This window comes from Salvelinus alpinus, chromosome 7 (assembly GCF_045679555.1).
Source record: "Salvelinus alpinus chromosome 7, SLU_Salpinus.1, whole genome shotgun sequence".
NCBI classification, from domain to species: Eukaryota; Metazoa; Chordata; class Actinopteri; order Salmoniformes; family Salmonidae; genus Salvelinus; species Salvelinus alpinus.
The window spans coordinates 40,382,593-40,404,919 of NC_092092.1; the positions used below are offsets into that span (position 1 = coordinate 40,382,593).

Below are 22,327 nucleotides of genomic sequence, written 5' to 3' on the forward strand. Positions count from 1 at the left end.
AGGCCACAGTGCAGGTAAATGTGCCATAGAAGGGTCATAGTGCTTTTTAATGACTACAGTCATGTGCTCGCTCTTACTCAACTTACTCACTGTACACAAGCACATCTAGAGGATGACTTACCGACACCTAACAGTCACGACTTCGAACAGTCCAAGCACTTCACGACACAAAATGTAGTCGCACAGAGCTGCGTGACCTACCTCTTTCTCTATATTATGCATACACACACGCATGGACGCAGGCGCACACACACACACACTAACTCCCTTTTTCCTGTTATTGTTGGCAGGATTAACATGGCAATCTGGGGATTTCATTAGATCCCTCCGATCTCTGAACTCGAAAAATAGTTTTTCTGTTGCCTCTGTTGCATCAGAATTGCCTTCATGGGGGTGTTTGCTCTCGTCATTTCTACTTCTCTGTGACGATATCCTCATAATGTTATTCTTAGGACCAATGAAAGTCCACGCAAATCATCGATCTCTACATAAAATACTGCAGTACAGTTTCACATGGGAGCAATACGAAACACAATACGAAACACAATCAACAAGGCAGCCGTTTCAAAACCTGCAATGCCAAAAAACAAGAGAACCCAGGAGGTAACACTATCAACAGTCTGGTTTCCATTTGCAAGCATAAAAGTCATTCCAGCTGAGCCCCTTTTTTAAAGCATTCCTACCAGCTCACATTCTGCACTTGTGAGTTACAACCCCCCCTCACCCAGCCCCGAATGGTTCCCAAGCCTATTGGGCAGCAGGTAGCCTAGCGGTCAGGGTGTTGGAACAGTAACCGAAAGGTTGCTAGTTCAGAATCCCTGAGCCGAAAAAGGTGAAAAATCTGTCGATCTGCCCTTGAGGAAGGCACTTAACCCTAATTGCTCCAAGGTCACCGTCAATAGTCGCTGATCCCTGGCTGCGACCCCACTCTTCGAGGGCGCCTCAGGGGGAAGTTGGGAAATGCAACAAAAAAAAAACATTCCCACACTCATCCAGGTTACCCACTTGTACATGGAGCGAAACAGGACAAATGTAAGCACCCCTTATTTGACCTCTTGAACACGTTATTGGCTACGTTCGTCAAGGGAAATAAAAATGTGAGCCTATGACAAGGCTGTTTTATAGAAATCTGTCTCGTACTGGCGGCCTCAAAAGATGCTTAGGGAGTTGGGGAGAACAAAGCAGGTCGGTGCATGTTCAACACACCACAACACATACAAACCGACGAGGTCGGACACACACACATACACCACGGACAAATTTGAGCCATACCAAGCTTCCAATGCATCACTAAGTATTGGCATTAAGCACACCTAAATAGAACACGTCTGTGGACAGAGGTGCAAAGTTTTTCCTCGGATGGCGAATTGCTGCCATACTGGATGGAAGCCATGCAAGTGGACCGTACGCTAGCTGTGTGGGGGAGCGGAGTATTGCTGCCTGCACTGTAGCTGTAAAGGGGAAAGCGCATCGACTGGAATATTAAACAGGAATCCACTGTCTGTGATTGTTCCAATCTGTTTTGCACACTGTACGCGTGTCTGTATGTAGTAAGCAAAGGTGAGACGTGATTCCTTCTGGACCGTAGGGTATAATTATTTTTGTCTGCGGGCAAGGAACTGGCCCAAATACAGAAAAGTCCTGCGTGAGTCAGAGTGTTTATCACCAAACACACGCACCCGAAGCAGACAGACATTATAAATACAGGCAGACAGAGACAGAAAGACAGATATACGCACAAACCAACACACGCGGGCAGAAGTACCTTCTCGTTTGAACAAAGCTATGAGGATACGGTGCAGTTTCTTTGTATGAGGAAGGGTAAAGGGGGAAAGAACTGTGAAAACCATTGAGCGGGAGCACAGTGCAAACAGTACGTAGCATAACTTTCTCCATCCATAGGGCAACAAATATGAGCTGACAATTGTGGTTCGTCTAAGGTCTATCATCATTTATTTCGAAAATGTTAATTTTTTTTACCTGAGAGAATCCTTCAATAGCTTTCTTACCCAGTCCGGAGAAACAAGGTGCATGTCTGTGAGTGTGCATGTTTAGAGTAGGTGTTCACGCCAACACTCTCATGGGTCATGCATGTTAAAACCAGCCATGCAAATTCATATTGTCTCACAGTAAATCGCCTAATAGGATACTGACAAGACTAGTTAAACTACAGCACCACTCGCTCACATAACGCACTTCATTCAAAACATTTGTAAAAAAAAAAAAAAGGTCAACTGCTATGGCTTTGAGGCTACAGCGACACTAATATAACGGTTCAACTAATTCTAATAGTTAACATGTTGCAAGTGCTATTTGGTCATTATCGGGTGCAATCAGTATATTTAAACTCTTTATGCTGACACAATCGTTAACTGTTTTTATATTATTATATTCTCCGGAAAGACTTTAGAATCGAGGCTACTGAAAGTGCGTCTCAACTACGTACATGCTGCTATGTCAGTGTACAGTGGGTTAAAGCTGTCCTGTTGATGCGTGGCGACTTGGTGTGTTCAATGATTGTGCCGCGGTGCATTCGCTCGTGTCTCTGAGTGGTCTGGCCTTTGACCTCTGTGAGGAGAGGTGAGAGATCATCCGGCCGTTGCACAAGTTGCTCGCATCTCGCCAACGTACGGCGCCCGACACCCACTGAGCGCCATGACGTCTTGAATGACATTCCTTTGGCCGCTAGATGAAATATTTTAAAGCTCATCTATGCCAGCGTTTTTTTCTTTTTCATCCACTCCTTTCTAAAAGAACGCTACAAAAATGTAGGGGCTCGTCTGAGGCTGCGTGGGCCTTGTTAGGTAGCACCGAATCGATCCGCTGAACCATGAGAGCGTTGTATCATGTAGACAAATACTGTAACACAGATACACACATATCACACACACACACACACTGATTCTGGAGCAGTTTACAACAGCACAACTTTTCTATGACAGTGCCCTTCCAACACTTGGCCTTTTGTCATTTCAACAAGTAGACTTGCTGGACCCCAGGGACCAGCCGGCGAGCTGGGTCATGGTTGGAGACAGAGCCTTCGAGTATCCCGTCAACCCTGGGCACAACTCATTTGACAGCCCTGACCCTCAGCCCGCACAGAGTAGCAAGGGCCTTTGTACCCAGATCAAATAAGGACCAGTGGGATTCATGCAGTTGAGTTGGGTCAGGGGAATCCGGACAAGGTTGAAACTGCTTTAATTTAAACATGACTGCCAGTCTGCCTCGCCAGTAAAGGGAGCACGCTTTTGGAGGGGTTGTAAGGGATTTGCATAGACATCTTGCTACTTGCGTTTTTTTTTTGTGTTTTCACAAAACTCTACATTTGACATATGTGGAGCAAACACAAAACCTAAACATCACAGACAATCTCCCCCCTCTCACCATGTTTCAGCCTGTTGGACTAAACCATGCGATGACTGCTGATGAAAGGACAGGGTTGTTGGGGGATTCCATTAAATGGGCTATCCCAAATTAAGATGTAGCGGGCAGTAGCCAGGCAAGCTGTGGTTTAGGCGTAGCTTTCATATTGGGAATATTGACTGATTTTTCTTTTAGCGAAGTCTTGCCATCCCCCCTCCCCTTCTAAACGGGCAATATCCACTACACCTTCACATCCTCTGTCTGTGGCTGCTACCCATTCCCGTCGTTAGCCTGGAGAGACCAGTCTGTTGGTGGACACACACTGTATAGCCTTGACTGTATAGCGCTTAGAGTTGTGGCCCTGACATAATGTAGGGATGGCTAGCTATCTCTTTGCAAAGAATAGGAGGCACAGGGATGCTTAATGTCACGGGGCCACTTCTGAGTACGGATCGACATGCGCGTGTGAGAGTGCACACACAAGCACACAAGTACAGTATGAAGCGTTAATATACATTGCACCCCCCCCCGCTTATTTTACAAGATGGTGGGACGCAGGTGCCGGCAAGTTGGTGCTCAAGCCTCAACATCCAGTTTGTGAGTGTTGCATATGTTTTTACATATACTGGTTTTTCATATTTCATTTTTTTGTATTTACATCCTTGGTTGTGGCCAAAATAAAACAAAAAAGAATAAAAAACAAAAATAAAAGTATTTACAAAAAAACATACTGTATATATTGCACCTTGCAGATGGGCAATATTCTCTGTTTGTTTGCGTGTAACGTCTATGTGACACCACTGTCCATTCTGCTGGTGAGCGGAAGTGAGGTTGTGGGTACCGGGCTCAGATCCAGCCCCGTCCTATCAGCTACATTCAATACCATAGAGCACTCAGCCATTACAAAAGACACCCCCCCCCCCCCCAAGCTCTAGGCCATTCACATTTGACTTCACTATCTATGGTGGTGGATACACCTGGGAGGGGCCAACTGCCAGCAATCCATTTCAGCACCTGTTGATGGTGCGAGACTTTACTTATGTCGTGTACACAATCTTCCTAGAACCAATTGAATAGGTAGCGAGCGCCAAGGCTTGTGGTTGAGTCTTTTTGTAATCGCTACAGATGCGTACACGCCACAAGCACATATATACCTCAATGTTCTCTTTTTAATGCATTTACGCACTTCCACATGTGCCTGTGAATCATCACTCCTCCCAAGTTCCGTTTTGAGTTTTGTGTTGTGCGAGGTATGAGAAGATTGTGTTTCAGTTTCGGTTGCATTATTTTTTCCTGTTTGTGATTTTTTTTTTCAAAGTCTTCTTTCATAAAAAAAGGAAACAACATATATATATATATATATAAAAAGAATATTCCTGTTTTTTGTTTGTTGAAAATTCCTCCTGAAAAAAGGGACGGACAATCAGACAGATGCACAGACAACAGAACAGTTGGCTTATCAACACAAACTATAGGTGATGTGAAATGTCTACGTTACGCTGCACGCATGGTCAAAAAGTGACTACGGCTGTTCTTTTTTTCTCTTTTACGCAAAGCAGTTTAAGCGTAACACAAAAAAAATACATAAACATCACCAAAAAAAACAACGTTGAGATAAAATGACGGGAAAAAGATCTCCAAGCGTTTAACTTTTGTTCAGGAGTCTTTTTAAAGTCACATTTGTCTCATTTCACTTTTCTGGGTTCATAATCATTATCATCATATTTCTTTCTCAATAGAAATTCAACTCCGAAGGTAAAAGCAGCATTTCAACCAACCATTTCACACACACACCCAATAGGCTCACAAGAACTAAGGACCTTTTTTTTCTCTGTCATTTACACTGGTTCTTTGTCAACGAAGCTTGGAGTTTCATACCCGCATCCATTGAATGGCGGTTCTGTTTCTGTTGCCGATCGTCTCCATGTGAAAGTTGGTGGCTCTCCTTTACGGAGAGCTGAAGGTGGGGACTCATGTCTCAATGAGGTCGTTAAGGGGGAGACCACCTGATCATCTCCCCGTCCTCTGAGTTCATAACGGTGCTTTGACAACGGGCGACGATCCCCCTCGAACCCACGCCATACGAAGGACGGAAGGAAGGGCTGATGCCCCCACCTTCTTTCTGTCCCACTCCCTTACGCTCTCTCGTTCACTCGCTCCCACTGCTGCTTTGCCGTTCACATTCATTCGGTAACGCCGCTCTAAGTGAGCGGTTATGGCCAGCCTTGTCTCACAAGGGAGAGGCATGGATTCAGTTTGGGTGTACATTTTTCAGACCTACTGTTGGCCTTCTAACATTGAGTTGGGTGAATGGGTGGTTGGGCAGGGGAAGGAGTATGTACTGGGGCTGGATCTGGGTAGACTTGGAGACCAATGCTGAGAGGAGAGTGTATGAGTGACAAACAGACCCCGGACCATCCCTCCCTCACCCAGGGACGTCTCCAGCCCAGAGTGGATGAGGGTTGGGGAGGAGGGCTGTTGGTTTAATACTGAAAATGTGACACGGTTGGTTGGGAGCCCTGTCCCAGTGGCCTATGTTATACAGAGTAGGCCAGGACTTTCAGAGGGGGCATGCCTGACAAATGACTTGGGGCTAGGTTTGAGGAGTAGGGGTTGTATAGTTGCCGATGAGGGTGGAGAGAGGGGTTGGGACTACTGCAGTAGTGTGAGGGGGCTCTGGCTGCTCCACTAGAGTGCTCTGAAGTCTGGTAACAGTCGATTTTGGGTTGATTCCACCTACGGCGGTTGAGGTTGCTGCAGTTAGGCTTGGCCTTCTGCTATGAGTACCCGCCATCCTGATCCCACTCACCGCTCGGCTCCATGTCGTCACGCATTCCTCCACATGCTCCCGGGAATGCTGAAACGCATCCATCCGTTCATCCCTCCCGCCACCTCGTTCAGTCGTTCACAAGCTACTGCTTAGCGTTCAATCAAAATTGGTTGTCTCTTTGAACTTTTTTTCCCCCTCAACAGTGCTAAACCCGCCCCGTCTACGGCCTGGTAACCTCGGGGTTCTCCGCTCGCTCGCGGTGTATCGCTCCTCCGGCCAATCCTCTTCCAGGGCGACGGCCAGACTGTACATGCAATTTCCTCCGTCGTGTGATTGATTGGCTTCTGTTTCAACTGAAGGAAAAAAATAAGGGACTCCAAATTCGAATAGTGACACTTGGTCCCGCATAACAAAAAAAAAGAGAAAAGCCGAACGTAATGGTTACCGTTCCCCGAAAAAGAGGAGCGAAATCAGTGAAACCAATGAGATCCCCATAGGGAAGGGCAGGCCCTCCTGTCTTCAGTGGTATTTCATTTCAACTGAGTGGTAGTACTGAGATTGTGTGTTTGACGGATTCGTCTTAATGTATGTGTGCCTATGAGTTTCCACCCAGGCACATGCACCTATGTGTGTTTGTTGAGTATCCTTATGTGTGTGTGTGTGTGTGTGTGTGTGTGTGTGTGTGTGTGTGTGTGTGTGTGTGTGTGTGTGTGTGTGTGTGTGTGTGTGTGTGTGTGTGTGTGTGTGTGTGTGTGTGTGTGTGTGTGTGTGTGTGTGGGTAGATGGGTGGGTGAGGAGGCTGGAGGCTGCTGCCCTGTGTCCAGAGGTGAGGTAGAGCCTGTTGGCACAGGAGCAATGGTGGCGCCCCAGCCTTGAAGGTGTGCCCACTTTGAGGTAAATGGCAGACGTCATTGACCTTGCCCTTTCTCAGTGACCGCTACACTAACAACTGAGTATGGAAGCTTGGAGGGGCCATACTGAGCTGAGTCACACAGGCGCAGACTTGGACTAATTTACCCTGCAGGTCAGGGCTACATCACTGCAATGTGCACAGTAAACATGGCATTTTTTGAGTTTCTGAGGTGAGGATGTGTGTGTGTGTGTGTGTGAGAGAGACATGAGTTGCCTGCCTTGTTCACTGCTATTCAGACAGGGGTCTATATGGATACTGTTCAGTCTCCAGCCACTGAATCTACTTGCCAGCGATTTAACTCTCTCTCTCTCATCCTATTCCTCCCCTCTTCTCCTTCACTCTTACTCCTCTGAGAACTCTCCCGTCAGTGGGCCCCCTTCCATCTTCCCCTCTTTCCTTCACTGTGATGACTTTCCTTGGAGAGAGAAGGGCTCAATTGTCATTCATAAGAGGGTCTACTGCTGGCACCAGCAGCACAGGCAATGACAAGGCACGTCTGCCCAGTGTGTGTGTGTGTGTGTGTGTGTCACAGGAACCGGCCTAATGACAGAACTGAAGGTAGATACGGAGCCATGGTCTGTAGTTTTACACATTTCAGACAAATAAAGGAGACTTATAAATATAGCACCTGACTTGTTTCAAACATGATCACGCTCATGGCTCAGTTGTGTTGGGAGGTGATAGTAGGTACTGGTCGCTTTGCTCTACGGTAGGCGCTATACGGCACACGCTCAGGACCTCTGTTTGTGTGTGACAGCGTCTCCTGAATTATTGTTTTACACTAATTCTGAGACTGAAATTAGCGGACCAGTTTAAAACATGGTTGCTATCATGTCAAACAGGTGCAAAGCTGTGAAGACCACCATCTAGTGGCGAGTGACAAATGAGGTGCCTCCAATAGGGATCTGGGAAGGGACCCAGAGTGTGTGTGCGTGCGCGTGCCTTGGCAAAGGGATGCAACTCCCACTGGATAAGACTGCTCAGACAGGGAGGGCCGCCAAACTGATTCCCCAAAACGGGTATGAAGAGGTGGTTGGTTAAAAGCAAAAATCATTGTTTGTTTGACTCCTGCTGCTGGTGTGTGGTTGTTGCCTGTTGTTTGTTGTTTACCACGTAAATGTCGGAGAAACACAAGTCCTGCCAAAACCCTTCCCCGCTCCAGAAAAACTGCCATTCCTTTCCCAAGTCGCCCCACTACTATTCGGCAGCGGGGGGGGGGGGGGGGGCACCACTCACACTTCCTGGTCCTCGAAGACCTCCAGGAAGAGCGGGGGGAAAAGTTCAGTTGGGCACTCCACCTTCATGTGGAGGAAGCGGCTGGCGTGGCACGCCCCGATCATACGCAGGTCCGTCACCTTCATCAGCAGCTTAGGCCAGAAGTGGGGAATGTTGTGTTTGCGGTAGTTGATGTAGTGTTCAAACGCCAGCAGGTAGGTCTCCTGGCACTTCTCGATCTTGTCGCTGCTCGTGAGGCCCGAGCGGTCTGTGACCAAAGGCAAGGGGAGGAAGAGAGGGAGGGAGAGAGGGAGGGAGGGAGAAAAAGGTGTGTGTCAGTAAACTGAGTGGGTCAAATTTCACCTAGCCTATCATGGGGAAAGGAGGACAAAAGAAAACATATTTTGTTACATACATACATTTTACATACTACCTTCATTGTACTTTTATATACAACATGATTGGACTCCCAATCACGGCCGGATGTGATACAGCCTGGATTCGAACCAGGGACTGTAGTGACGTCTCTTGCACTGAGATGCAGTGCCTTAGACCATAAATGCCACCTTTCCAACAAGTCAGTTTGTCAAATTTCTGCCCTGCTAGAGCTGCCCCGGTCAACTGTAAGTGCTGTTATTGTGAAGTGGAAATGTCTAGGAGCAACAACGGCTCAGCCGCAAAGTGGTAATCCACACAAGCTCACAGAACAGGACCACCGAGTGCTGAAGCACGTAGAGCATAAAAATTGTCTGTCCTCGGTTGCAACACTCACTACCGAGTTTCAAATTGCCTTTGGAAGCAACGTCAGCACAAGAACTTCGTCGGGAGCTTATTGAAATGGGTTTCCATTGCAGCCGCACACAAGCCTAAGATGCGCAATGCCAAGCGTCATCTGTAGTGGTGTAAAGCTTGCCGCCATTGGACTCGAGCAGTGGAAATGCGTTCTCTGGAGTGATGAATCACGCTTCACTATCTGGCAGTCCGACGGAAGAATCTAGGTTTGGCGGATGCCAGGAGAACCCGAATGAATAGTGCTAACTGTAAAGTATGGTGGAGGAGGAATAATGATCTGGGGCTGTTTTTCATGGTTTGGACTAGGCCCCTTAGTTCCAGTGAAGGGAAATCTTAACGCTACAGCATACACTGGCATTCTAGACGATTCAGTGCTTCCAATTTTGTGGCAACAGTTTGTTGAAGGCCATTTTCTTTTTCAGCATGACAATGCCTCCGTAGAAATGGTTGGTCATGATCGGTGTGGAAGAATTTGACTGGCTTGCACAGAGCCCTGACCTCAACCCCATCGAATACCTTTGGGATGAATTGGAACGCCAACTACAAGCCAGGCCTAATAGCCCAACATCAGTGCCCGACCTCACTAATGCTCTTGTGGCTGAATGGAAGCAAGTCCCCGCAGCAATGTTCCAACGTCTAGGGGAAATCCAGAAGAGTGGAGGCTATTATAGCAGCAAAGGGGGGACCAACTCCATATTAATGTCCATGATTTTAAAATGAGATTTTCGACGAGTAGGTATCCACATACTTTTGGCCATATATCAATGGATAGATGGACGGCTAGATGAATATACTGAACAAAAATATAAATGCAACAATTAAAAATATTTTACTGAGTTACAGTTCATACAAGGAAATCAGTCAATTTTAAATAAATTCATTCGGCACTAATCTATGGATTTCACATGACTTGGCAGTGGCACAGCCATTCGGAATGAGTTTTTCCCTACAAAAGGACTTTTACAGACTAATACTTCTCAGACACAGATCTGGGGAAGGGTACCAAAGCATTTCTACAGCATGGAAGGTTCCCAAGAACACAGTGGCCTCCGTTATTCTTAAATGGAAGAAGTTTGGAACCACCAAGACTCTTCCTAGAGCTGGCCGCCCGGCCAAACTGAGCAATCGGAGGAGAAGGGCCTTGGTCAGGCAGGTGACCAAGAACCCGATGGTCACTCTGGCAGAGCTCCAGAGTTCCTCTGTGGGATGGGAGAACATTCCAGAAAGACAACCGTCTCTGCAGCACTCCACCAATCAGGCCTTTATGGTAGAGTGCCAGACGGAAGAAACTCCTCAGTAAAAGGCACTGCTTGGAGTTTGCCAAAAGGCACCTAAGGACTCTCAGACCATGAGAAACAAGATTCTCTGGTCTGATGAAACCAAGATTGAACTCAATGACCTAAATGCCAAGCATCACATCTGGAGGAAACCTGACAACATCCCTGTGATGGCAGCACCATGCTGGGGGATGTATTTCAGCGGCATGGACTGGGAGACTAGTCAGGATCGAGGGAAAGATGAACAGAGCAAAGTACAGAGAGATCCTTGATGAAAACCTGCCCCGGTGCGCTACTGAGCAAGAGGACAAGTGCATTAGAGTGTCTAGTTTGAGAAATAGACGCCTCACAAGTCCTCAAATGGCAAATTGAGTCTGGTGTTTTGCGGGTACTATTTAAAGAAGCTGCCAGTTGAGGACTTGTGAGGCGTCTGTTTCTCAAACTCAAACTGCTCAAGTGGTGCACCGGGGCCTCCCACTCCTCTTTCTATTCTGGTTAGAGCCAGTTTGCGCTGTTCTGTGAAGGGAGTAGTACACATCGTTGTACGAGATCTTCAGTTTCTTGTCAATTTCTCGCATGGAATAGCCTTAATTTCTCTTCCACTTGCCTCCTCCATTTTTGCAGTAATGCTGCAATCGGTTGGTTGTGATTTTGGATTGAGCAAACGTTCCCATATATTTTCAATAGCTGCATGTGTGACAACTCCACCAATCCTATTCATAATATCATTAATAAATATAATACCATTAACAAAAACGGTATATTTGAGTTTAACCATAATATTTGTTGTAATATTTGTTCTGTCTTTTCTGGAGGATAAAATAGAAATTGTAACCAGCTTTGTACGGCTTGTTTACGAAAGGGCGATACTTTGAACAAAGTTTCATTTTCATATAATCAAAAATGAGAAGTTGTAATCTGTATTTTTGTAATCTAAATTTTTGAACAAAGGATTAATCTTTCTTAGTAATCTACTGGGGAACCAGTTCGGGTTTAAGCATATCTTATATATGAGTGAAGCTTTTAGTGAGAGGCTTTAATATGTAATAATTTCAGCCCCCCAAAGTCATATTCATTATTTAAATAAGCACGTTTAATTTTGTCTGGCTTAGCGTTCCAAATAAAGTGTCTTTTTTTCTCTCCCTCATATAATAAAAAAAAAACTAGTTGTCTGGAGTAGGCAGAGCCCTAAGTAAGTAAGTCAACTGTGATAGGACTAAAGAGTTAATCAATGTGAGTTTTCCATAAATAGACAGGTATTTATCTATCCATGGTTGCAGAATCTTGCCTATTTTTGCTAACTTTCTATTGAAATAGGTTGTGGTAAGTTAATTTCTGTCTTTAGGGATATGAATACCAATTATGTCTACATCACCATCAGACCATTTTATTGGTAAAATAATGTAAAATTTTTATTTTTTAACGATCCAATATGTAATACGGTACACTTATCACAATTAGCCTAGTTACCTTCATCTAATAGTACAGCAACTTTGACTTATTCTTACTTATAGTTCGTTCAGATCCACACAAAGTGCCTAGGTGGTAGGGGATTTGGAACTCGTCCTGAATCCTCTCTGACCTGAATGACCTCAATTGACCTCTGTCCATTGACCCTTGACCCGGTCCTCACCTGAGCTCATGAGCAGCACAGCCTGCAGCAGCGCCACCTCCGTGTCATCCAGATTGAACTGCGCCAGGCTCTTGCCCAGGTCGAAGATGGCGTCCGACACCACGCCCAAGCCGCCGTTCTTCAGCTGCTCCCGCTTGACCGCCATCTCGCCGCTCAGGGTCAGCGTCTCGCTCTCTGCGTCGTAACGCACGGCGGCGCGTAGCGACATGATCTCCATACAGCAGCCTTTTAATAGGATGATCTGGTCCTCACAAGGCAGCTAGATGGAGGAGGGAAAAGGAGGAGAGTAATAGTAGAGTTTATTGGTTGCTCGCCGTCATAGACTGAATTTAGACCAATTTACAATCATCATTTGACTTTTATCAAATAGTAAGATCCTGAAAAAACACCATCATTCTAATACAATCCTATATGAAAAATACAATACAATAATTCTACAGCGACCAATATTCGGAGTGGCAGGTTTAAAAACGACAGTTCTAATTTTGAGTTCTTTGGTAGACTTCTCAAAAGCCACTGGGCTATGTGGTGGTGCATTGATCAGTTTGGGAGGGCGAGAGAGACTGTTACTGAATGTAAACAAAGTGAACTTTAAAGGCACTCTTCCATCCTTCGATTGGAATTTCAAAGTATAGTTACGTAAGCGTACATACTTCCCAACTTTAGTGGTGTAGGCTTTGTGTGTAGAGTTCCAAGTCTGTATATATCATTCTGTTATATCAGCTGCACTCTATGACTGAATCCCCAAATCCCCCCCCCCCCCCCTTCCCCTCGGCCCTCTATTTACGCGAGTCTCCGCCATATGCACAAGTGTCAAATACTCCAGCTATCCAAGTCATAAACCGTTCTCTCTGCTACCGCACGGCAAATGATACCGATAAGTCTGGAACCAACAGGACCCTGAACAGCTTCTACCCCCAAGCCAAAATAGTTAACCAAATAGCTCCCCGGACTATCTGCATTGACCTCTTTTGCACTAACTCTTTTGACTCATCACATACGCTTCTGCTACTGCTTATTATCTATCTATCCTAGGCTTGAGGCGCTGGGTCTCAACCCCGCCCTGTGCAATTGGGTCCTGGACTTCCTGACGGGCCGCCCCCCCCAGGTGGTGAAGGTAGGAAACAACATCTCCACTTCGCTGAGCACTTGTTGGCTGCTGATCCTGCTAATGACCATAGTAATCCTACTGTCATTAGTAGCAACAACACCGCAGCAACGACAGAATCTATACCTAATTAAGTCAACAACAAACACAATGCAGGCTCATTATTGAGGAAAGACTCAGAGACTCAGGTCAACAGGCTTCAATTCAAACACACAAACAAAGATACAATGCAGTCTTTAGGACTGATATAAGGAAGACCGACACATCCCGACACATCCCGACACACACACACCCCACTGCATACACACACACACACACTTAGGGCCTTACCCCCGAGAACATGGGAAGTTTTTTGGCAAAGTCGACGACGCGGGTGATGGCGGGGGTGATAATCTTGGTGAACTCACTGAAGGCCTCCAGGTCCACCTTGTCTCCGTCCGACGTGGGGGCCACGGGAGACTGACCTATGTCCTCCGGCTAGGGGACAGGACAGGGGACACATGGACACAACACATGTCAACAGATAGCCAGCAGCTGCGGTTAGGAACAAGAGTCAAGAGACTTGAGTCCTTTGTTATTCCATGAGAGTTAATTCATTCGTTTGCTGGTAAGATGACACATTTAAGCATATCCGACAAAAGTATGGAATTAGACATAGTAGACACATTACAATGACTGAATCGTTTAAAATAATTTTAAGTAAGGGTTGACATCATTGAGGTAGATCAGATCATGTGTAGTAAACAACTCCTCAGTGTGCAAGAAGAGAATACACATAGAGATGCATAGCACATGGTCAAATTCGGTATCAGCGGTTGATTTACATGCACGACTAGCAGATGGGATTCTATGGACCTATGGACTTGGGCTCCCGAGTGGCGCAGCGGTCTAAGGCACTGCATCTCAGTGCTTGAGGCAGCACTACAGACACTCTGGTTCGAATCCAGGCTGTATCACAAGCGGCCGTGATTGGGAGTCCCATTGGCCCAGCGTTGTCCGCGTTTGGCCGGTGTAGGCCGTCATTGTAAATAAGAATTTGTTCTTAACTGACTTGCCTAGTTAAATAAATAAAAGGCACATCAGACTCAAACTCTTAATGTTGGTCCAGCCAATTTCATTGGGAGTTGAGAAAGGGCTGAAATGTAACATAACAAAAGGCATTATAGGTGGGATGGGCTGAGGGAAACTGAGGGTTGGGATGTGGAACTGGAGACAAGTGGGAGTGGAGTTGCCTGGTGGGGGGTAGAATGACAGTCAAAGATAAAAGTTTTTAAGAAAGTACGTTTGAATGACACTGAGGGGGAACGCAGTTACATCCAATGCCTGTTTGCCTGAGGCTGATGTTGCGCAGGTGCTTGCACGGGTGTACACCTGCATACACACACACACACTCGCTTTAAAACGCACACGTGCACACACACACATACACACATGTCAATAGTGTCACACATGCACTAAAATGCATGTAGTTGGCCTTGCTGTTTGGATTTTTGCTGTCCTGGATGCCTTTTGTTTTTGCATTGTTGTTTCCCTTTTCTCTCTTTTGTTCATTTTGTTGGGTGTTGGCACATTGGGTGGGTGGTTGTTTTGGTTGGGTTGGAGGGGGACAGCGACTTGGGGGGGGGGCAGTGGAGATGTGGAGGGGGAGGTTTTTCGGGGGGAATGTGGGGGAGGGGTCTCGGATGGTTGAGGTACAGCTCTCTGGGAACTGTGGGGGGGTGTGGGGGTCTTGGATGGTTGGTGGCCTGGCGGTTGGGAGCTTGGGTCGGTGGCCGATTGGTAGCTGGTTCGGTTCCCCGAATTGACGCATGACCCTGGTTGCTCCTGTGGGTCTCTCTGGATGGGAGTGTCTGCTAGATGACTGAATGTAATGTAAATATTGAGCGGCTTCACTGCAGGTAGATTGTATGTTTGTTTTTTTATTAAAAAATAAATAAAAATCCTTTTAAACAATTAATGACACAATCTATACAGAGCTGATGGGCGTGACTGATTCAGACTTGAAGCCATGTGGAGTATGCATCGAGAGTCTCGCAATTACCTGGAATAATACAACAATGGCTTTGATAACAGTACACACATTTGTCTCATCCTAAATAAGTCTGAGTTGACATTTTTCGGGGTCAGCCGTGTTCATGTTTCAGAGTTAAGAAATATGTCTCTCGCGACGGAACCAAAAAACGAACTGCAAAACGAACCCGTCTAGGGTTCGAAGGTTCACAAAGTCATTCGGGGCCTAAAGATGGTAAACATAAGTATGCTACACCCTGTCTATGTCGCTTGTTAAAAATCGGTCAAAGATCAAACAAAAAAAACGAAACAAACTTGCACTTACTACGACTGTGATATGTGGTTGTCTCACCTAGCTGTCTTAAGATGAATGTACTAACTGTGAGTCGCTCTGGATAGGAGCGTCTGCTAAATGACTCAAATGTAAAAATCTGTTCAACCCCTAGCAGCAAACTGGGTTTGAAACTAGGTTGGTTGACCACAGTGGTATTCCAGGGGGCCACTGGCACACAAAGGACAAGTAATAGTCCGAAATCCATTGCAACCAATGAAACAACTTCATTATCACTCATGCAGAGCAATTCAATTCGGCGTTTTACAGAAGGGCTCTTTCCATACTCACCTTCAATCAAATAGGTTAGACTAAATGTATGGGTCCTCTCTAGGACACAGGGGCTGGGGGAGGGAGATGCAGTGGACTGGAGCTTCAATGATTTGGTCAGATGACTTTGATTCCAAGTGGATGAAGGCAGTCTACAGCTTGTAAATAAGAATTTGTTCTTAACTGACTTGCCTTGTTAAATAAAGGTTAAATAAAAATGTAAAAACGTTTAAATGTAAATGCATTCATTCTTGCCCAGAGCGACTTACCGCAAGTGTAAACAAAATGCATTTCATACAGTATAAAATGGATATTAAGTGCTAGATATATCCTCGGGCATTACATACTGCAGGTGGATTTTACGTAGTAAGTAGGGAGGTAGTTACTGGCTGATAACGTTAGAAGTGTTCGAATGGACGTAGTGTCATCGTCCGTTGGGTTAATCATGTGACTTCAGGCTAGATGTGTTATTTTGGCAGTTGGTGGTGTTCGGGAATGCTCTCGGCATTCTTCTAATGCCTGGTATTTGAGTCCCATTTAAATCCTCGCTGCCGTGTGTATAGAGCCACAGATGTGTCGTATCGCTGAGCATTTCTGATGGACTGTGTCGTATAGGCTATTTGTGGGATGTTCTTGTATACCGCTGAGTACACCAACATTAGGAACAACCTTCCTAATACGGAGTTTGCCCTCAGAACAGCCTCAGTTCGTCGGGGCATGGACTCTACAAGGTGTCGAAAGCGTTGCACAGGGATGCTGGCCCATGTGGACTCCAATGCTTCCCGCAGTTGTGTCAAGTTGGCTCGATGTCCTATGGGCGGTGGACCATTCTTGACACACACAGGAAACTATTGTGTGTGAAAAACCCAGCAGCGTTGCAGTTCTTGACACAAACCAGTGCACCTGGTACCTACTACCCATACCTCGTTCAAAGCCACTTACATTTTTTGTTTTGCGCATTCATCGTCTGAATGGCACACGTACAAAATCCATGTCTCAATTTTCTCAAGGCTTAAAAATCCTTCTTTAAGAGCAGGTGTTCTTAGTGTTTTGTATACTCCGTGTAGAAGTTGATAGGACATTTATGTTACGGCGTGGTGTCATTGTCGCTGTGTCCTGTCACTTTCTCTGGGCTTTGAGCATTCTGATGTAAATTACACACACACACTGCACTCCCAGCTGTCAGAACTGGCTGCTGTTCCCTGCTCACGCAAAAGCAAACTTACAGATCCGACGTGACAGTCTAGTCACGGTAATTAGGCTTCTCCAAGGTCTGATGCTGCTGATGGTCATTAGTAGCCTACCAAACTTGCTAACTGCCTGGCGCTCAGCACTCTATTGTCCCTCTAATCAATCTGACATCAATGCAAATGTGATCGACAAATCTAATCAAACACTTCATGAGAGCCCATGTTGTTCAACATTTCTATAGGCTATAGAACTGCGGGAGAAAACAGAGTGATCGATTCTATTAAAAAAACAACAGTAGTATAGCCTACCTGGCTGGCATGAAAATGAACCATGGGAAAAGCGTCCTCCATTCGCTATTTAAGTGCATCGATGACACGTATTTTTTCCCCTGCCCCTGTTTTGACGGGTGCATGATAATGGTCCATTCTAAATCAAAACAAATGTCACACATATCATTTAGTAGATGTAAAGACAATATTAAATCAAGAACAGTCTGATTGGGTGACAATATTAGCCTATCACTTTGTATGATATAGTATATTATGATGCCCAGCTTGTGTGCAGTAAGGCAGGAAACAGCATATGCCTTTTTGTTGCGTGTTTTTCAAATCATAGTCGCACACCTCATGTAGCCTAGCCCACAGGCCTATATGTTTTGATAAGGTCTGTATTGCAATTAAAGTGGCCAAATAACGTCTTAAAATGAAGCACATTAATGCGCTTTACCACGTGAGTTTCAAGTTTGGGGAAGATAATTTTTACCATAAAAATGCACCTTTTATAATAAAAGCATTACATGCATAATCGCATTTGCGGTCACTTTTGAAAATGGTGTTTTCCCGCTAATTGATTGCATTTTGGAACATTCGCGCTGAGAGCCTACTGCAGTGTGCGCATTGCTGCACTACGTTCTGGTCTGTTGTGTCAGCCTCGTTGCTTAAAACAGTTTTTTTTATGCTAGTGGTTGTATTATTAAACTATGTTTGGAATATGTATTTCTTGCACAGAATAGAATAGATAAACATGACAGGACATGAGCAGTTGTGTCCCCGATGTGTCTATCTTCACTTGTAGCCTGTGAGAAAGACCCGATCACGTGACAGGCATTGTCCAATAAGAATTGAGCTATCTGAGAGAGCCATGTGAATGAGAGGTGCTTCGGAGCACGCAGCCGGGAGAAGGGAATTATAATTATTATACTCAGCCCAAGGGCACAATGGCCACTGGCCGCAAAAGGCATGGATTTTTTTAGGGGGCATTACGGCCACACAAAGGGGATGCAGCCGGGAAATTCGAGGCATTATCAAGTGCTTGTCACATTGTGAATGAGAGAAATGTGTGCAGCCTGAGCTATTTTATTCAGCTGTGTTCAGATGTATTTGTCATAATATAAAATAATGCCACAGAATTCTAAGCAAATCTTGTCTGCTAAAGGAACTAGTGTAGCCCACAGCCATATGACATAGCCAGATCAGGGCCCAACATAAGGACAACTCAGAGTATGCTATTCTGTTGTTCTGAAATAGACTACATTTTCTTCATATCATGTTTCTTTAGACCTGTCTAAAATAAATAATGGGTGTTACATGGATTTATTTGACTTTTTAAAATGTAGATGTTCCAAGGGTCTGCATTACATTTACATTTACATTTTAGTCATTTAGCAGACGCTCTTATCCAGAGCGACTTACAGTAGAGTGCATACATTTTATTACATTTTTACATACTGAGACAAGGATATCCCTACCGGCCAAACCCTCCCTACCGGCCAAACCCTCCCTAACCCGGACGACGCTATGCCAATTGTGCGTCGCCCCACGGATCTCCCGGTTGCGGCCGGCTGCGACAGAGCCTGGGCTCGAACCCAGAGACTCTGGTGGCGCAGCTAGCACTGCGATGCAGTGCCCTAGACCACTGCGCCACCCGGGAGAGAGTGTGGCTTGTAGGCTGTGCGTGGAAGCCTGGAGATGCTAAATGTGTTTGTTAATTAAGGGTCAATTACCGTGAGACCAGCAGTTATTTGCTTGACAATCCCCGGCTGAAAAAATGTCATGACTGCCACATATCCCTAGTTTCCATTAAAAAAAAAACTTTATTTAACTAGGCAAGTCGGTTAAGAACAAACTCTTATTTTCAATGACGGCCTAGGAACAGTGGGTTAACTGCCTTGTTCAGGGGCAGAACGGCAGATATTTACCTTGTCAGCACGGGGATTTGATCTTGCAACCTTTCGGTTACTAGTCCAACGTTCTAACCACTAGGCTACCTGCCGCCCCATGTTGTCCGGGGTAGCCCTGTCAGGATACCCTGTGGTAGTACTGGTAGGCCTATTGGTCTGACGTGCTATTCATGGGCCAGGTGGCTCTGGGCTCACAGCGGCAGGAGGTTGTAGCTAGGGATTAGGCCTAGCAGGTGCTGAGCTATCAGCTGGGCACTTCACTCACTCACAGCATGGCTGACACTAAGCCTTGGCAATAAGCAGGGGGCTTTATTAGCAACCTGCCCCATGAACGGGTGATCTACCTGGGAGGAAGATGAGAGGAAAAGGGGGTGATCCTGGTGGGTGTTCCCGAGGCTCAATGTGAATGGCAGGTGTGGTAAGAATTGCAAGGCAACTGTGTTCAAGAGGTGGCGTGGTATGAGGAGGAGGAAATGGGACGTGTGGTTTGAACACACAAAAACACACACACACTTCCATATTTTCTCACACTTTCTGTTTTTCTGTCAGGTATTTTAATTGTCTGTATTGTCTACTTGTTGAATGTTTGTGAAGTCTTGATTCGTGGTTGTTTTGTCACGCCCTGACCTTAGAGATCCCTGTTTATTCTTTATATTTTGGGTAGGTCGGGGTGTGACTAGGGTGGGTACTCTAGTTTTTGTATATCTATGTTTTATTTTTCTTTGTTGGCCTAGTATGGTTCCCAATCAGAGGCAGCTGTCTATCGTTGTCTCTGATTGGGGATCATACTTAGGCAGCCCTTTTTCCCCACCTTCTGTTGTGGGATCTTGTCTTTGTTTGGTTGCATGTATTTTGCACGACAAAGCTTTTAGTTCGTTGTGTTGTTTATTGTTTTTTTCCACTGGTTCACATTTAAATAAAGTATGATGAACCCAAATCACGCTGCGCCTTGGTCTACCCTTAACGACGAACGTTACATATTTGTAATGTCTTGTTAATTGGTGTTGGACCCCAGGAAGATTAGCTAATGTTACGGCGTTAGCTAATGGGGATCCTAATAAAATTACAATTCTCACACTCACTCACTCACTCTCTCACACACACACGATACAATACCGCTCTCATATACCCACATGTGCACACACACACACACACACACACACACACACACACACACACACACACACACACACACACACACACACACACACACACACACACACACACACACACACACACACACACACACACACCAGTGTAAGGCCCCAATCCCCCCATAACGGCTCTAAATAGAGAGAATCATCCATACCACAGAATGTTCACCCGCAAAGCCACATTCAATTTGCCCTAACCATTACGAGGTGTGTGAAAGTACTGACAACTCAAAATCAAACTTTGGATTTGAGAAAGCTGCAACTTATACCAGCCAATATAGAAAAGAACACCTTTCAACTGTGGTGCCAGAAGAAACCCATGAGTTCCTTTTCCAACTTCTATAAATACCTTAACACATGTAACCTTTAAAACATATAGAACCCATATAAACCTTAGTGTGTAGCCTAGACTAGAGACCTTATAGACAGTTTAGGCTTGTACTCGTGTGTGTGTGACAGGGGCTGTAGCAATGGTTTTACTGTGGAGAGTTGTAACTAAATGCTGACTGCCAGTCGAGATGACGGACGGCACTCAGCGTAAATGCTAATGGCATTATTTAGTGTAATTATTAAGTGCAGAAGCCCAATTTATCACAAATGAGCCTAAAATTGACAGCCAGCCAGCAAAACTGAGAACCAAACAAACACTTAGGGAACCAGCCAGCCAGTCAATCAGAAGCTGCCAACATTATCAGCCCTAGTGGGTGCGAGGCGAACGGTGGTTGTCCTTGAAGGGTCTGGAAAAGTCATAGGTCAGAGTTTGGTGCCCCCGCTGCCATTGAATGTAATAAAGGCTTATACATAGAGGCGAGGTCATAGTGATTTGCAATAGACACATTTAAACCATTCAGAAAGTGTTCACACCCCTTGACTTTTTCCACATTTTGTTGTGTTACAGCCTGAATTGAAAATTGATAACATTTAGATTTTTTTCACTGGCCTTCACACAATACCCCATAATGTCAAAGTGGAATTATGTTTTAGAATTTTTTACTATTTAATAAAAAATGAAAATAAGTTTTCAACCCCTTTTATTATTGCAAGTCTAAATAAGTTCAGGAGTAAACTTTGTTTAACAAGTCACATTGAATATCCCTTTGAGCATGGTGACATTATTAATTACACTTTGAATGATGTATCAATACACCCAGTCACTACAAATATAAAGGCGTCCTTCTTAACTCAGTTGCCGGTGAGGAACGAAATTGCTCAGGGATTTCACCATGAGGCCAATGGTGACTTTAAAACAGGAGAAAACTGAGGATGAATTAAGAACTTTCAAGTTAATCCACAATACTAACCTAATTGACAGAGTGAAAAGGACACCTGTACAGAATAAAAATATTTCCAAACATGCATCCTGTTTGCAACAAGGCACTAAAGTAATACTGCAAAAAAATATGGCAAAGCAATTAACTTTTTGTCCTGAATGCAAAGTGTTATGTTTGGGGCAAATCCAATACAGCACATTACTGAGTACCACTCTCCATATTTTCAAGCATAGTGGTGGCTGCATCATGTTATGGATATGCGTGTAATCGTTAAGGACTGGGGAGTTTTTCAGGATAAAAAAATTAATGGAATGGAGCTAAGCGCAGGCAATATCCTAGAGGAAAACCAGGTTCAGTCTGCTTTACACCAGGCACTTGAAGATTAATTCACCTTTCAGCAGAAGAATAACCTTAAACACAGACCAAATCTACACTAGAGTTGCTTACCAAGAAGACAATAAATGTTCCTCGGGGCCGAGTTAGAGTTTTGACTTAAATCTATGGCAAAACCTGAAAATGGTTGTCAAGCATTGATCAACAACCAATTTGACAGAGCTTGAAATATTTTGAAAAGAATAATGGGCTAATGTTGCACAATCCAGGTGTTGAAAGCTCTTAGAGACTTACAATTTAGTATACGCTCTTATCCAGAGCAATTAGGGTTAAGTGCCTTGCTCAAGGGGACATCGTCTTGGGTATTCAAATCCGTTTCGGTTACTGGCCCAACAGTCTTAACCACTAGGCTACCTGCCGCCCCGAAAGACTCACAACTGTAATCGCTACCAAAGGTGCTTCTACAAAGTATTGACTCAGGGGTGTGAATACTTATGTAAATTAGATATTTAAAAAT

The 22,327-nt window shown here is 45.0% G+C and overlaps 1 protein-coding gene across 4 annotated transcripts in view; it reads right to left on the reverse strand.

Moving 5' to 3' along the window:
• Nucleotides 1–8,261: 8,261 nt before the first annotated feature.
• The window catches only part of LOC139581016 (thyroid hormone receptor alpha-like), a 187,319-nt gene continuing 173,253 nt past the window's right edge, over nucleotides 8,262–22,327 (reverse strand). For all 4 annotated transcript variants that reach the window (XM_071410314.1, XM_071410312.1, XM_071410316.1 and 1 more), the window contains 3 exons: nucleotides 13,402–13,548; nucleotides 11,964–12,222; nucleotides 8,262–8,529 (listed from right to left, as the gene is read on the reverse strand). In XM_071410314.1, the coding sequence (XP_071266415.1) occupies nucleotides 8,279–8,529; nucleotides 11,964–12,222; nucleotides 13,402–13,548 (657 nt within the window). In that variant the 3' untranslated portion in view covers nucleotides 8,262–8,278. The remainder of the gene's footprint in view (nucleotides 8,530–11,963; nucleotides 12,223–13,401; nucleotides 13,549–22,327) is intronic.